Consider the following 15,039-nt stretch of genomic DNA (forward strand, 5'->3'; position numbering starts at 1 on the left):
GCTGCTTTCGGGGCGGGCGGCGGCAGCGCGGAGCTCTGTGCCCCTGTACGCTCGCCGTGCCCCGGTACACCCGGTACACCCGCTGTGCCCCTGTACGCTCGCCGTGCCCCGGTACTCCCGGCACGCCCGCTGTACCCTGCACGTTCGCTGCGCCCCGGTGCGCCGCCGCTCCGCTCCGGCCGCCCCCCGCAGCCGCAGTTCCGGCCGTGGGAGGAAGCGCGGGGCCGCGCGGGGCCGCTCCGCTCCGCTCCGCTCGCCGGGGGATGCGGGAGCACTCCCGCCCCCGCGGGCGGCGGGAGGCGGGCGGCGGCGGCGCGGGCGGGGCGGACGCGTCGCCCCGCAAAGAGCGGCGGGGGGACCCAGCGGCGGGCGGCGAGCACAGGCCGGCGATGGAGGAAGGTGAGGGGTGGCTACTCAGGCCGCGGAGCCGGAGCCGGGGCCGGGCGGAGGCGGTCGGGGCCAGGCCGCTGGCTCAGGCCGGCATTGAAGTGGCCTCTCCAATGTCGGGACCGCCGCGCACGGACGGAGGTGAAACACTGGGCTGCAGGACACAGGCGGCCTCCCGGGCCCAACCCGCCCCGGAGGCCCCTCGGGCCCCATCCCCGCCCAAGGCAGCCCGTCCTGTGCAGCCCCAAGCGGGAGGCCGGGCCGATGTCTTTGGAACATGGGATCGGTTTCTCTTCCTTCGCCTGGCATTGTCTCTGGGCAGAGCGCCCGGGACAGCATCTGTGGGCTCCGTGGATGCCTCCGTGAGTGTACTTTCTCTTTGGCATCCTTCCGTATGTTTTAGTCAGCCTTCCCTCTCGTTTCGTTAAGTATTAGAGAGCATCCAGAGAAGGGCTACGAAGATGGTGAAGGGCTTTGAGGGGACACTGTATGAGGAGCGGCTGTAGTTACTTGGTTCGTTCAGCCTGGAGAAGACTGACGGAGACCTCATCGGAGTCTGCAGCTTGCTCAGGAGGGGAAGAGGAGGGGCAGACACTGATCTCTTCTCTGTGGTGCCCAGTAACAGGACCCGAGGGAATGGCCTGAAGCTGAGTCAGGGGAGGTTTAGGTTGGTATTAGGAAGAGGTTCTTTACCCAGAGGGTGGTCGGGCACTGGAACAGGCTCCCAAGGGAAGTGGTTGCAGCCCAAAGCCTGACAGAGTTCAAGAAGCGCTTTGACAGCCCTTTCACGCACATGGTGTGATTATTGAGGTGTCCTGTGCAGGGTCAAGAACTGGATTTGGATCATCTTTGTGGGTCTCTTCCAAGTCAGGGTATTCTGCGGTTCTGTTTCACTTTTAGTCCTATTTTTCTCCATGTCTTTTCAGTGCAAACCCCCTTTGTAGGGGTAGGAGGTGGCATTTAGTTTTCTTGAAGAAATCAGCAGAAATGAGACTCTTAATAGGCACCTAGAAAAATGCAAGAGCAAAACAAGCATATGCAACTCTGTCCCATGGCATATCCCAGCCTCCCAGCCGTTCTCAGCAGGGGTACTTTCTGGGTTGCACATGGTTTCTATGTTTTTAGTAGTCTCCAGTTGCTTGTCCTCCATAATTGTGTCTGTCTTCTCATGAATCTGCAAACCGTTGGTTTACAGAATGTTCTTTGGGGAGGGGTGTTCTACATGAAGGTGATGTGCAATGATCTGGTTCTTTTTAGCTTGACTCACTAGGTTTGTTTGAGAGCTTCTTGTATTAGAAAAGAAGGTGAATCACTGGTCCCTATTCAGTGTGTTTGTGCGCTTCACTAACTAGTAGATGTCTGGCATGTTTGTGTTGGTCATCCGCTTTTCTGGACTGAGGCATCTTCAATTTGCTTCCTCATTCCTTGTATGGGAGCCATTGCAAAACTTAGATCACCTTCATGGCTCTTCTCTGAATGTTTCCCAGCTCTATCTTATCCTTCTTTAGATGAGAAGACAAAAATTACAGGCAGTGTTCAATGAGTAGGTGAAAAATAGATGAGTATAGTGGCACAAAGTAGAATTAGAATTGAAGTAGTATAAAACCAGAGTACTTAAAAGCTTTACTGTGGGATGTGAAGATTGAAACTTCAAGTTTGAAGTTGGATGGGTTTTATGAAGGAGCTGTTTTAAGTCCAGAGGAAATTGGTGGCTGCAATGTTTCAAGCAATGTTGGACAGTAGGTCAAACAGGAGAGCTAAAAATTCTGGAGTGTGTTACAGTTAAACCTTTTCCTCACACTTCCAGAACGACATAAATATTGTGGCATATCCTTAATGTAGTAATTATAAAATACTTTTTGCAATGAATCTTTTTGTATGTAGATTTGCAGTCTGTGAATTAGCATAGTTGCCTTTCAGACTGTAAAATAAATGGACCAGAGCTTCATACTGCTGCTGCTCACAAAAAAGTTAACAGAAGCCCAAGAAGCCCTTGGTCTTGTGATATGATCTATGTGGCTGAGCAGACTGGGCTTTTTAATTACATGTTAGACAAATATTCATAAATCTGCTTAGTTCCAGTAGATCCAAAAGCAGGGAAAAAGTTGTATTATATTTACTTTATGAAAGCCTTTGCCATATAAATCATAGGCATCTCAATTTAAAAGCAGTCGACTAGCCCAATTTTTGTATTACACTACTATAGCAGCGTAAAACCAGGATCAGAGTAGGATGGAATTGGCACCAGTTTCTCCCAGTGTCTGCATCAACTTATCTAAACTGCTTGATTTCCTTCACTGGTGTAGTATGTTCACCATGGAATAAACCAGTTAGCTTCTAGTTTGGGTTCTGAGTAATCCCAGAGTATGGCCTCAAGAGAATACTATTGTTTTTTCTGAGGAATAACATAGGAGTTGATTTCTGTAGTGTTATATTGTTATTTTAGTTGGGCATATAACATACTTTAATTGAGTCTTTGTCAAATATATCTTCCATGGAATTGAGTCAGTAGCAATAACTGGCTGCTACCTGCTACTGTGTGGATTTCTCAGTGTGATTTTGGGTATTGTGTTGCAATAACTCAAATATAAAAATGTCTTCAGGGGCAGCAGACCTGCGACAGAGAAAGAAACAAAACTGCACAGAATCTGACAAAATGGCTCCAGAGGAGAGAAACAAAGAAAACTCAAAGCTGGGAAGGTCGCCAAAATGTAAGCTACAGAATTTTTAGCTGACTTTTGATTGTTGTTTTCATTATTCTCTTCCATTTTATGGGAAGATATTTGTAGTACAGTAATTTATAACAGACTGGCTTTGAATTAGGTTTTTTAATGTTTCAAGAGAAAACAGGCATGTATATTAGAGTTCTTTAATAATGACATTTTGTGTATTGCAGAGTAAAATGTTAGTCTTGGACTGTTTCAGGCTTGGGGAGGTAGAGGCAGAGGAGTTAAGAAATTTACTGTTGTTACTATTTGCATACAAATAAATATTTTTATTGCTTCTGGAATGATCTTTTGGTTGGAAGCTGAGATACATGAAGTAATGGTACTGAAACAAGAACAGACAAAAAGTCCTTGCAGCCTTTCAAGAAACAGAACTAAAACTAGAAATAATTTTAGGCAAGTGCTCACCAAGCTACCAAAAACTTTTGTGTTAAAAGTACATGCTAACTCGAGGGAGCTACAGATGAAGTAGACACCCTTTGAATGAGTTTGGTAAAATTCAGATTCATTCTTTCTCAAATTTAAAACCAGAATGGGAAATAGAATGTCTCAGAAGTTATGTTAAATGTGGTATGCCACCTCTGTCCATTAATGTCTTGAAGAAGTTTGTGGTGTTTTGGGTAGAATCTAGAGTTCCATTTATCTGGAAGAGGCTTTTCCTTCTTGGAATTCATTTGAAAACAAAACTTACTGGAATGGAGAGAAAATTTGCAGTGCAGTGTGTGAGTATTTTGTCTGAAGGTCCTGTGAAGCAATGATAACAACTGGGAAAGAAAACTACAGGACAGGAACAGCAAACCGGTTTTCAATGTATCTGTGCTGCTGATGGTGTGATAATTCTCATGCCAGTAAGTTTGCTTGTTGTTCAGAAATCAGAGTCATGTGTAGGATGTACTGTTTGTTTCTCAGTCCTCTGGACTATTTTAGCTTTTTCACTGTTCATTTTCAGATATGTTAATCCAGCGTTTTGCAAAGCTTTTCTTTGGCTGTCTCGCGGCTGTCACCAGTGGAATGATGTATGCTGTGTACCTCTCAACATATCATGAACGGAAATTCTGGTTTTCCAGCAGGCAGGTAAAGATAAAGTTGAACTACTGAAACAAAAGCCAAATTGTGTCCTTGAAATCAAATCTGATCCATGTTGAAACTACTTGCAGAATCCCATGTTCTTCTGCCGAGGCCTCTGTCTTTGAAACAGCTTCCTTTTTTTTTTCCTCCTGCTAACAGTCATTTTGGCTTGTCCTGCTTTTTATGTAGCCACCCTTTATCCTTAAAATACTTTTATAAAATATGGAGAAATAACTGAAGCATACTTGGATTGCAGAAGCTAATCAACAGAAAAATGTATTGAGCTTTTTGTGGGGGTTTTTGTGTTTGTTTTGGGACTGGCGGGGGGTGTTTTTTGATTGGTTGGTTGGTTTGGTTTTGTTTTCTTAAGAACTCCATTATTAAGTGAAGTATAGAAAGTTGAATGAAATTCAGGTTTTTGAATATGAAAAGACCCCGTGGATTTTGTGCTGACTTCCGATGTGGATTTGTGTTGCTCTCATTCCAAGCATGTTTGCTGAGTTGTAGAGAGCATTCTGTACCTGACAGAAATGCTGTGAAGATTCATGTTTTGTGGAATATTTTGAAGATGTACAGTGAAGTCATAATCATGTGCTGTATTACAAAACTGTTCTATCTGAAAATATATTGTCTTCTCTGGAAAGAGATTGAAGGAGATGAATATATTTTTTTTTTCCTAGGAACTTGAACGAGAAATTACATTTCAGGGTGACAGTGCCATTTATTACTCATTTTATAAAGAACTGCTAAAGGCTCCTTCCTTTGAAAGAGGTACAAAACTCATTTGTTTTTTTAACTTTGAAAAGTCCTGTTCTCTTTGGAGACAGTAAATAAACTCCTGCGGACTGGGGAGACTGATTTTATACTCTTCTGTAGGTATATTGGTCAGATTGATTAAAAACCACATGCTATCCTAACTTTTCAGTACCTTTTAAGAAACAGTATTTAACTATCCTGTATTCCACCAGATAGCCTTTAATCAATACTCTAGAATGGGGTTAATATTACTCTTAAGTTGCCCTGTATCAAAGTTATCATTGGGTTTGCTTGTGTCACAACAGTGGATTTTCTGCCATGTAAATATAATTTATGTTGAATTTGGGAATGGGAGATGAAAATTACTGTTTTCCATCCTCTGTCAGAAGACAGAACAATTTCTTTCACAAGCTGATCTGCTCCATCCTATCCCTGCCAGAAGTTTTTACTCTTGTCAGCTGTGATGAATAGATGCTGATGAGCACTGAGTGGTGGGGACAGAAAGCAACAGGAAGGAGAACAGACTGAGTGACAATGATCTCTCCTTCCTTTGCGTTCCTGCTCTTTATCCTGCACTGGCTCTGGGGCTCACTGACCCTGGGTCCCTAAACCAAAAGAAAACTAAAGCAGTGAAAAGAAGAAGGAACACTTTCATGCTAGTTCAGGGAGTTCAGAAGAGCACTGCACTAGCATGGGGAAAATGCAAGAACTCAGGAGAGAAGAGGATGAACTGCCCTATCTCGCAGCAGTCGGTCACTGAATTAGTTCAGTCCCTTTGTGAAACCTCACTGAAGCCAGTAAAACTAAACGTTGTGGTTAGTGTTTTATTGGTTGAACAGTTTCCCAGCTGAATGTAGCACATCAGCAATATCTGAGGTCTTTGGTGCACTCAGTGCCTCATGACCTCTGGGGGTATTGCCCGTGCTGTGAATGGATGGATTGCATGCCTCATTCAGGGGCGCTGTCTCTGCAAACAGGTAGACTCATGTGTCTGCAAGGTATTACAGGGCATCCAGTTTTCAAGAGTGTATTACAGCTGTGCTGAACCCAGTTGTAAATCCTCAAAGACCTGGTCTGGCTTACAGAGAACCAGCTGCAGACCATACACCAGATATGCTCAGAGCTGGAAACAGTTGTCTGGTTTGACTGTTGCATTGGTTTTGAGGCTTTTGTTCTCCCCCGTATCCTGATTTGGATTGTTTTTGCTCTTCCCTCTATTGTCTGAAGTATTGACAAGTCTTGTCTTTATTTATAACATTTTGGAATGATCTTGGAATGATCCTTCAAGTATGACAGCTTCAATTCCATCTCAACCCCATAGAAAGGCACATTGTGTTTGGTGAATAATTCTTAGAAATCTCAGAAATGCAGAGCTGAAAGGGGTGATGAGGCCATCATACCTGACCTCTTTCTGGAGACGGGTTTAATACATCCTCCTCATCCCTATTAGATCTCACTTCCTGTGAAGGTGGTCTATGGGCAAGTAGTTTCAGGGCTGCATCGATATGTTACTGGAAAGACTGTGCTTTAGATGATTAGTTTTGGGCCTTCTATTTAAGGACTAGATGAAAAAAGGTAATAACTTTCTATCTATCTCAGTAGGGTGGAATGACATCTAACACAGAAATTTCTTTTTCCTTTAAAACTAGGTGTGATGAATCAGTCAGTAGCTGTAATGATCAAATTTCTTTCCCCCTACCTTTGAATGTAGTTTCGCCTCTTTTAGGAACAGCAATAGTAAGTGATTCCAAGAATAATATTTTTTTTTGTCTGTAGGTGTTTATGAGTTGACACACAACAATAGGACAGTATCACTGAAGACCATAAATGCTGTCCAGCAAATGAGTTTGTACCCAGAGTTGATTGCCAGTGTTTTATATCAAGCATCTGGTAGTGAAGTATGTGCATTTCTCCTACTTTCTGTGTTTTCATTATGGTTGTGTGTGTGTGTGTATGAGACATTCTGTGCTGTATACAATGAACACATACATTTTTTGTTGAATGAGTTGAGCTAAGGCTGTCACCAGGTCCAGGTTCTCCTCAATTCTGATCAGTCTCTGGCATAGGATTTTGGGGGTTTGATGCTAACCACTTACCTTTTCTGTTATTCTTTGCATCTACAGACTGCTTAGAAATGTCAGGAGTATCTGTGCTATCCATTAAAAACAGGAAAGTTAACTCCTTTTATAGTGCAGAGGTCTGTTACAGTGGTACCTGTCTGCCCATTCTAATAGGGAAGAACACTTCCGTAGATTAACCTTTTGTCAGTTTCCATTCTACTCAGGCTTTGTTCTGCTTATGCTGCATACTTGTGTCCTCTCTCATTATCTTTCCTTTTTTATTATTTACTGGTTTTGGAACCATTTTTGCCACATCTTTAGTTCTTTGAGTTCCTCCCTTTTATAACTTCTTCTAGTAGTCCTGTGAACTTTATATCCCACTGCAGCATAGATTTATTAAATCTCACACATACAGTGTTCGACCTAAAGCAAATACAAAAATCATGACACTAGCAAGCTGAGTCCTGAAGTGTGCACGTAATTTACACTGCTTTGTTCTTCCTGAGCCCCAAATAAAAGCATGCCCAGTACTTTTCTAGAATAGGAGGCGTCTCTTACCTGTTTGTAAAGCACCTAGCACATTGTTAGCAATAACAAATAGTAAATAGTAATAATTTCCAGCTTCAGCTCAGTTGCCACTATGTCTCTTCGTTTTTATTTGTAATTTCAGGAAGTTATTGAACCAGTGTATTTCTACATTGGTATAGTTTTTGGACTGCAGGGAATTTATGTGACTGCATTGTTTGTAACCAGTTGGGTTATGAGTGGGACTTGGCTGGCAGGAATGCTGACTGTAGCATGGTTCATTATTAACAGGTAAGAAAAACATCTTTATACAATCTAGTTTGTCAATAAGACATTTTAAAATATTAGTGGTTTGAAATTATTTTAATTAGTGGATTGAAATGCTTTTATTAAGCTTTGTGTTCTCACTGTGAGAGCAAAATCTTATGGTGAATAGAAAATATTTCCAAGAGATTCATTGAGTCTTATGATGATTTTATTAATGGAAAGGCCTCCTGTTGTCCAAACCATCCACATTACCAGTTGAACTTACTTTATGTATGTGTGTGAATACAGGAGTATTCACACACAATTTCATTTTTCAAAAATATTCCTCAGAAGGTTTGGTTTTGTGCTGGTGAAGGATGAAAACAAATGTCCAAAACAGCTGTAAACCAGAACTGCACTCTGTGGCCAGCTCTAAATATTGTGACAGTTATCCTGTGGCATAGAAGGAAATGATCAAGTGCATTTTTCTTTTAAAGAGTATTTGATTTTTTTAATCTTCTTTTTGGAGTGCGTTTTTCTGCAAAGTGGAATTTTCTTAGATGATCTTAATATCAAGATTTTTTTATTTTAAAACAATTCACTTGTAATTCCCCTTCCCCTTATGAAGCACCACATAATAGGTGCTTCATAATAATAGGGAGCCTCATTTGGGCAACGAAAACGTATGTTCATGCTCCTGGTTTGTCACCATGGCACTCTGGGGCTTTCTGTGAACTTGAGAGCACTTGAAATAAAAGAACTATGGAGGAGCAAAATGTAAGAGATATACCTTTAAAGTTGAACTGTTGGGAAGCATCTTCCAGGAGTGTGAAGTCACCATGACTGAATCTGTGACTAGTAGCTAAAAATACTGTTCATCAAGCTGGTGTGAACAGTGGAAAGTAGGAAAAAATGGTGAATAAATCTGTAATTTTTTTCAACAGTGAATAGGATTAAACAGTGTCAACAAAGTGAAAGGTTTAGTAGTTAAAAAAGCTCTGAATATGCCTCTGTAAGAGGCTTCAGAGGAAAAAATGAAAGGTGGTGCTTTTAAATACCTAAATGATAAAGAAGCTTGAGGCTCCTTTTTAAAGGCATAGTAGACACAAAGAAGACTATGTACCTCTGAGACTGATGCCTTTGATCACATTTGAAAGTGTGGCTTGTGCTTCTGAGTCACTTTAGCACTTTAAAAAACTTTCACCTACACCTCTAATTGTGTGGATACTGTCAAGTCATTCCATGAGAAAAACCTGCATGCTCCCCATCCGTCTTTAAACTCCTGGTTTGCTGGGCAGAATTTTTCCCTGTAGACAAAATATTTGCTGCTGCTGCTGCTGCTGCTGCTGCTGTGAGGGAGCACCAGTTTGTATCCTAAGTATGTTGTGCTCGACTACCTAAATCACTTGCTTAAAACATACTGTATGAGAACTGAAAGGAATCTTTTCTCTCAGCTGTGAGCTGATTTTCATTGCAATGTGGAAAGCTGCTGCCAAGGCAGCAGTTCCCTGCCTGGGGACATAAGAGCATTTAGCACTGCTCCTGGCCAAAGAAGGCTCCCTTGTCCCAGCGCAGGTTGGCAGAAGCTGTGACTCGTCCCACTCTCAGTGTGAGGCAGGTCAGAAAAGGATCCAGGCAGATGCTTTTTGGCTTCAGTCCTATAAATGCCACCTAATATAGAAACCTGCTAAATAGATGAGTAAAGATTGGGCCTTCCATGCTGTTATTAAATTTGTGAACTGTATCAGCAGCCAAATTGTGTCAGTGTTACTTTGCACCAAAAACTGAAATAGTTTGCTTGCAAGGCCACGTTTACAACTAGAAGTGACGTTTAGGCTTTCCTTGGTATTTTATTCCATGAATATTTTAATATTCTTGTTTCTTTGTAATTTTTTTCTAGGACAGATACAACAAGAATTGATTACTCCATACCATCAAGAGAAAATTGGGCTTTGCCGTATTTTGCATGTCAAGTAGCAGCTCTCACAGGCTATTTGAAAAAAAACCTAAACTGTTCTGCTGAGGTAAAGCAAAAGTAGTTTCTTAATAAAGAGCTGCTGGTAAAACTACTCTACGGTAGTTACTTCTGCTATTGTTGCCCTTCTGGGCAGAAAACAGTAGATGTTTTGTTTGTTCTTTTCAAAAGAGCCAGATGGATTTCACCTAGGCATGTGCAGTTTTTGCTAAGCAACTTGTGCCCTACCTTGTTATGCCCCCAGGAGGGTTCAGAGGGAGCAGTGTTGTAATGGGCCATATGCTGCTTTTTTTCAATAAACTGATGCAGAATTTTTCTTACGTAAATTGTTTTTCTTGAAGTAGTTGGTGGTTACTTCCTTACCCTGTCTCTTTCTCAAAAATGTTCCTTCTGGTTGGCTTTAAATGTTTTTGAATATTTCAGGAACTACTTTCTTCCATTTGAAAGTTAAGCATGTCTGAAATCAGTATTTTAATTATTTCCCAAAATAATGATTAATTTCCATAATTTATATTTTAATGACCTCTCAGTTACTTGGTGACAGATGTGCATAGGTACAAAATTAATGCTTTTACTTTTCTTTTTTTCTTCTAGAAGTTTTGTTATCTTTTGGTGAATGCCTCAACATACACCTTCATGATGATGTGGGAATACAGTCATTATCTCCTGTTTGTCCAGGCTGTTTCTCTTTTCCTGCTAGACAGCTTTGCCCTAGCACAGACAGAGAAGGTATTGGAACTTTTCAACCTATTGATAGCTGGGGACTTACAGGCAGCCTCTGAGGTGCCTGCCATTCACACTGCTCAGGAGCTCCAAAGGGCACAAGACTGAGTGATGAGTGTCTTGCAGCCTGGGCCCAACTGAAGTGCATGTCATATCCATCAGAAGAATAAAATAACTTTCAACTGAGTCTCTTTTGGACTGCTGTGTTTAGGATAGAAGCTAAACAAAGCTTCTGAGACCTGAAACATCCTTGGAGAGCTAAAACACTGATGAATGATACTCCGTTTTGGCTTAGCTGCCTCATCTTTTCTTTCTCCTATTCACATCAGGGTGGGCAGACCAAAGAAGTGCTCTGTTGGCTCTGTGCAGTTAAAAGGCTCATTTTCACCCTCAATGGCCTGTCCTGCACTGATTTGCCAATAGACTAGACAGATGTTGAAGGCTAATTGATTTTTCAATACAAGAAAGTATTTAAATTTGTTCTGCAGAATGGTTCTTAGAAATGTTGCAGCAATAAGGCGTTTTTATTCTGCCTGTTGCAGTGGAATATATGCTCCTGTGTACACGTGTGCCTTCTGGTTTTATTAGATATCAAACTGCATGCAATTCTAATTTTTCACCTCTTCTTTCAGTTGCTTTTTTTCTGTTCCTCAGCAGTGGGAAATGTTTGATCTATTGTAGTTCAAAGCAGGGAATATAAGGGAGAAAATGGGTGTTCTGGTAAAAGTCTGAAGAATCAAGCATCAGGGTTTATAAGATCTGCTTATCAAATAATAAATAACAAGTATCGATAACAGTCTGTGTATTCTTGAGACAGATTAATGAACAAGTTATTTTGAGGGCAAGGAAAGCATCTGTTTGCAGCAGGGAGCTCTGTCACAAATTGTGTGTTCTTACTGGTGCCTTGTGGTTACTGCTTCGTGCTCTATCACAGTGAGCTGTTACTGAATGGGGAGACCTGGTAAAATGCTCCTGCTTCTGCCATTTTTACAGAATTCTTATGAAGTAATTGTCCACTAGTTACTGAGGCTGACCAGGATCATTTTCATGTGCAATACTTTCCAGAGCCAAATGGTACCCTGCTAGACTCATGAGTGGAAGGATCGAGTTCCATTAATTCCCTGATTAACAGAGGAATGAGTGAGCTATCTACTGCTCTAAAAAGCAGGATTTATATCCACTATATTTTTATTTTATTGGTTTTTTTTTTCTTCAACAGGTGCATGAGGTATACAGAATCTACCTGTTTTCTCTCATTGTGGGGTACCTTCTGCAGTTTGAAAATTCTGCCTTACTAGTGTCACCATTACTGAGTCTTGTAGTAGCTTTAATGCTCTCCAAATCCCTTCAGGTAACTGGACTTTCTTCTAACCCTGAGTGTAGTTTTAAAATTTAAACTGAACTTCAAATGATACAGCATTCTTTAAATATTTTTGCAGATGAATATGAAGAAAAGTACATTTGTGTCAAGATTGCTGAAAATAATGTATACTTATTTGGTACTTACAGTAGCAGTGACACTAAACTTTTTATTAAAGGTAAGATTCCTCTGTAAAAGTGCTTTTAATTGTCAGAATCTAAATCAAAAGTTTCAGATATATCTTGAAAAAATCTTCTGAAGTGATGTGTATCTTACTGATATGATAGTTCATAGCTTAATTCATAGTAAGTATGAGTACTAAAAATTGAGTAATTTTGTAGCAACGCAAACAGCTTGGTCTTGTTGGGGTTCTGGTCTTTTGGGTTGAAATAGTATAGAAATACTCTTTAAAAGACATTTTATCTATTTTATAAACACAGGGTTTGTTATAATTTGGATGGCCTCTACAGACTAGTCTAAATATTAAAACAATATTCTTGTGTGGCAGCACAATAGCCAGGAACAAGGATGAGTAGTCTTAGAGTAGATACTAATTTTCAATTAAATTTCAAGTAGAACAAGGGAACAGAGGCTTTCACTTTGTATAGGGGTCAGATAAGAGTTGAGATTACACAGTGGGATTTTAGCCTGGTCTTGTATTTTGGTTAGCAATTGCCTCTTGCTGGCCTTTTACACATATTATTGTGCTTTTCTTCTATGTCTCAAACTCACCATCGTTATTTTAATAAACAGTATTAACTTAAAAGTAAAGAAACTACTGAACCCTAGATGGTTTGAAGGAATGCTTATATATTATTATTTTCTTGTGCCATTCAGACTGACTAGTCTTGCTGTATCTCCAGGAAAATAAAATCTAACCTTTAAAAATATGAGTTGAATTACAGTTATGAGTAAGTTACAGAACTTGAGGCAGCTCAGATAATCTGTGTGAAGATTACAAATGTTCATGACTTTTGCTCAGCTGCAGTCCTATTTTCTAGTGGAGTCAAGTGCAACATTCTTATGCTTGCTGGGGAGTAATTCTGTGTCTGTTTTTCATTATCCTTTTTACACTGCTCAGTAGTCTTTTGACAACTTATTGGCAGCTTTTCACTTGCCCTCCTGTTGTGGTATGGCAGTGGAATGAAGGGAATAATATTCTCAAGGAAACCCTAAATATAGATTTATTGAAGATTTACAATACTATACCAGTACCTTAATTGACACACTTAGTCCATTTTGTTAGTTTTAACTAAATCTTGAATAGTTGATTGTTACCTGACATTTTGTAATCTGAATGACTATGTGAAAGCTGCTTCCAGCATTTTGTATGATTTTTCTCTGCTAAATTAATTTTCAGATGTTCGTTCCTCATAAAGAAAATGAGCATTTGCTGAAGTTCATCGAAGTAAAACTTGGTTTAAACACAACTAAGTAAGTGTATTTGAACTCTTTACACCTCCCAAGATATCCAGACTTTTGAAACTGCTCTGAGAAGTGCATCATTTCAGTGGCTTGTGAGAATTTTATAGAGGAGCTAGGGAAATAGTTTAGTTATTTGTTGTCTGGTTTTAAGATTGAAGTAAAAAAATGTGCACATACAGAATTTACTTAGGGTATTGAGGTTTCCGAGGCACTTCAGTATTTTTCATGCCTTGGGGTGAAAGCATTTCATGTATTTTTGTTCTCTTGTGATGTTGAAGACTGAAAACTTTCTGTACCCTGTCTAGTGTTTCTAATAAGACTTGAAAGCAAAGATAATAGGGTAAAGGTGGCAGTACTAGCTTTTTATAGTGTGGAAAAGAAGGCTCTGGAAAGAGTCATGAATTATTGATGCTATCTCAAAAGAGGCTTGGGTTGTGGGTACCCCCAAATCCCCCTGTATGTTTTGGAAGAAATTAGGACAAGGGACATCTTAAAAGTCAGAGGGAATTGTTGTGATTCTAAGAAAAAACATTAGTATCTGTAAAAGAGTTGGATGTTGGACTACAAGAAAACGTTGTGGCAACAGATTTTCTGGAAAACTTCCAATGAAGTGTTAGTAAGGACTGACACGCCTCCTGGACCCAAGCCAAGACTTGCAATTCTGTGCAGGAATTGGAACTCTCTTCTAAGAACTGCATCTCTCTTAGAAAAAACTACTTTACAGCCTTTCAGGGGAACGAGTGGAAAATGACATCACACCCAACTAAAACTGTTGGGGAACTTTTGGAAGACAAGATGTAGAGACGTTGACTAAGATGCATTGTTTAACACACACACAGACCCATTCTTAAGTGTTTTGCAAGAAAAGAAAGGACTCCTGGTCAGGATTTCAGTTTATTCAGCTCCCAGGTATTAACAGATTTCCTTTTTTTTTCCCCTGGGGACTTGCTACACGTCACTTTTCAAGCTGTCAGACTCTGCAATGAAGCCAGAGATTGAGACAAACTGGGTGCCTGTACGCCTGGGATATTGTGTAACTGGGTATTGGAATTATGATTTGCAGCACAAGAGCTTCAAGATCTGTCTTTTAAGGCCAGCTTGGACATGCCCAGCTGTTAATCTTCAAACTGATTCTGTCTGAAAGACGTTCAGTCCTCTAGTCTTCTCTTGGGAGAAAATGAAAAGAGGGAGGAAAGCAAAACAAAGTAGGACAAGAATGCATTCACAGCACCACATGCTGCACCAGTTCCAGTTGAGAATACACACTGACAGTGCTGGGCAGAATGTATAATCTTCCTGCTTGTTAACTGAGAAAGAAGAATGATCAAGTGGTTTCGGCTGCAGAACTAGAATTTCAGCATTAAGGATTTTATTCCTGGCAGTGCCTCAGGCTTCTTTGTGATCTCAGATGACCACTTTCCCTTCTTCATCTCCTTCTTTGGAATGAGGACAAGCATACCTTCTTGCATCAGTATCTCTAAAATCTTAATCCACTGTGACAACTAAGTGCTTTGTGGTCCCCATAATGGAGTTATATGGGAGGTTGGGCTTTTGTGATATAAAGGAATTGTAGTCTGCTCTCTTCAGATCACAAATACTTTTTGGGAATATAAGCTTTTGACAGTTACTCTAAAGAGTATTTGCAAAGCAGTTTAGCAGTTTCAAATGATAAAAAGATAACTTTTCAAAGATGAATTTCAAGTAATTTCCCATGACATGAATAGGTTAAACTGTGATTGTTTTGTGCTGGGTTGTTGTTTTTTTTCCTAATCTATGGGATATTGTTAT

General features: G+C 40.5%; 1 protein-coding gene across 2 annotated transcripts in view; it reads left to right on the forward strand.

The window, feature by feature from the left end:
• Positions 1–224: 224 nt before the first annotated feature.
• The window catches only part of DPY19L4 (dpy-19 like 4), a 32,509-nt gene continuing 17,694 nt past the window's right edge, over positions 225–15,039 (forward strand). Inside the window, exons 1-11 of one of the 2 annotated variants that reach the window (XM_082288325.1) lie at positions 225–399; positions 2,991–3,098; positions 4,063–4,187; positions 4,862–4,952; positions 6,714–6,835; positions 7,668–7,813; positions 9,669–9,792; positions 10,338–10,472; positions 11,686–11,817; positions 11,906–12,004; positions 13,187–13,260. In XM_082288325.1, the coding sequence (XP_082144451.1) occupies positions 264–399; positions 2,991–3,098; positions 4,063–4,187; positions 4,862–4,952; positions 6,714–6,835; positions 7,668–7,813; positions 9,669–9,792; positions 10,338–10,472; positions 11,686–11,817; positions 11,906–12,004; positions 13,187–13,260 (1,292 nt within the window). In that variant the 5' untranslated portion in view covers positions 225–263. Of the gene's footprint in view, positions 400–440; positions 750–2,990; positions 3,099–4,062; positions 4,188–4,861; positions 4,953–6,713; positions 6,836–7,667; positions 7,814–9,668; positions 9,793–10,337; positions 10,473–11,685; positions 11,818–11,905; positions 12,005–13,186; positions 13,261–15,039 lie in introns of those variants that run through there. The other variant, XM_082288326.1, reaches the window with a different exon arrangement.

Source organism: Coloeus monedula, assembly GCF_965178545.1.
Source record: "Coloeus monedula genome assembly, chromosome: 1".
NCBI lineage: Eukaryota > Metazoa > Chordata > Aves > Passeriformes > Corvidae > Coloeus > Coloeus monedula.